At 71.7% G+C, this 421-nt stretch overlaps 1 protein-coding gene across 1 annotated transcript; it reads left to right on the plus strand.

Annotated features, from left to right (window-relative positions):
• Window positions 1–6: 6 nt before the first annotated feature.
• LOC123179709 (plant UBX domain-containing protein 2-like) lies at window positions 7–417 on the plus strand (the record flags this gene model as incomplete). The annotated part of the gene is made up of 1 exon (XM_044591586.1): window positions 7–417. A coding segment is annotated over one exon (411 nt), but the record flags the coding sequence as incomplete, so codon positions are not given.
• Window positions 418–421: the final 4 nt, after the last annotated feature.

Genomic DNA, 421 nt, shown 5'->3' on the forward strand with positions numbered 1-421 from the left:
CAGCAGCCCCCGCGCCCGGCCGGCCCCTCCGAATTCACCCCCTTCACCCCCTTCACCGCCGTCATCTCCTCCTCCTCCCGCCGCCCAGATGCCAACGGCGGCGACACCGTCGCGTGCCCCAACTGCGGCGACGCCTTCTCCTCCGAGCACGCCGTCTCGGAGCACCTCGACGGCTGCCTCGCGTCGGCCGGCGGCGCCCGCGCCCGCGCGGCCGCGTACCTCGCCGGCAACCCACCCCCCGCGGCCGTCGAGGTCGTCAAGAAGCTTCTCGGCAACCTGCTCAAGGAGCCCGGCAACGACAAGTATAGGAGGGTCAGGCTCGGTAACCCTAGGATCAAGGAGGCCGTGGCGGACAGGGAGGGCGGGCTTGAGCTCCTCGAGGCGGTCGGGTTCACGATCGGGGATGAGAGCGGGGAGCTCT

Source organism: Triticum aestivum, unplaced genomic scaffold (assembly GCF_018294505.1).
Source record: "Triticum aestivum cultivar Chinese Spring unplaced genomic scaffold, IWGSC CS RefSeq v2.1 scaffold312533, whole genome shotgun sequence".
NCBI lineage: Eukaryota > Viridiplantae > Streptophyta > Magnoliopsida > Poales > Poaceae > Triticum > Triticum aestivum.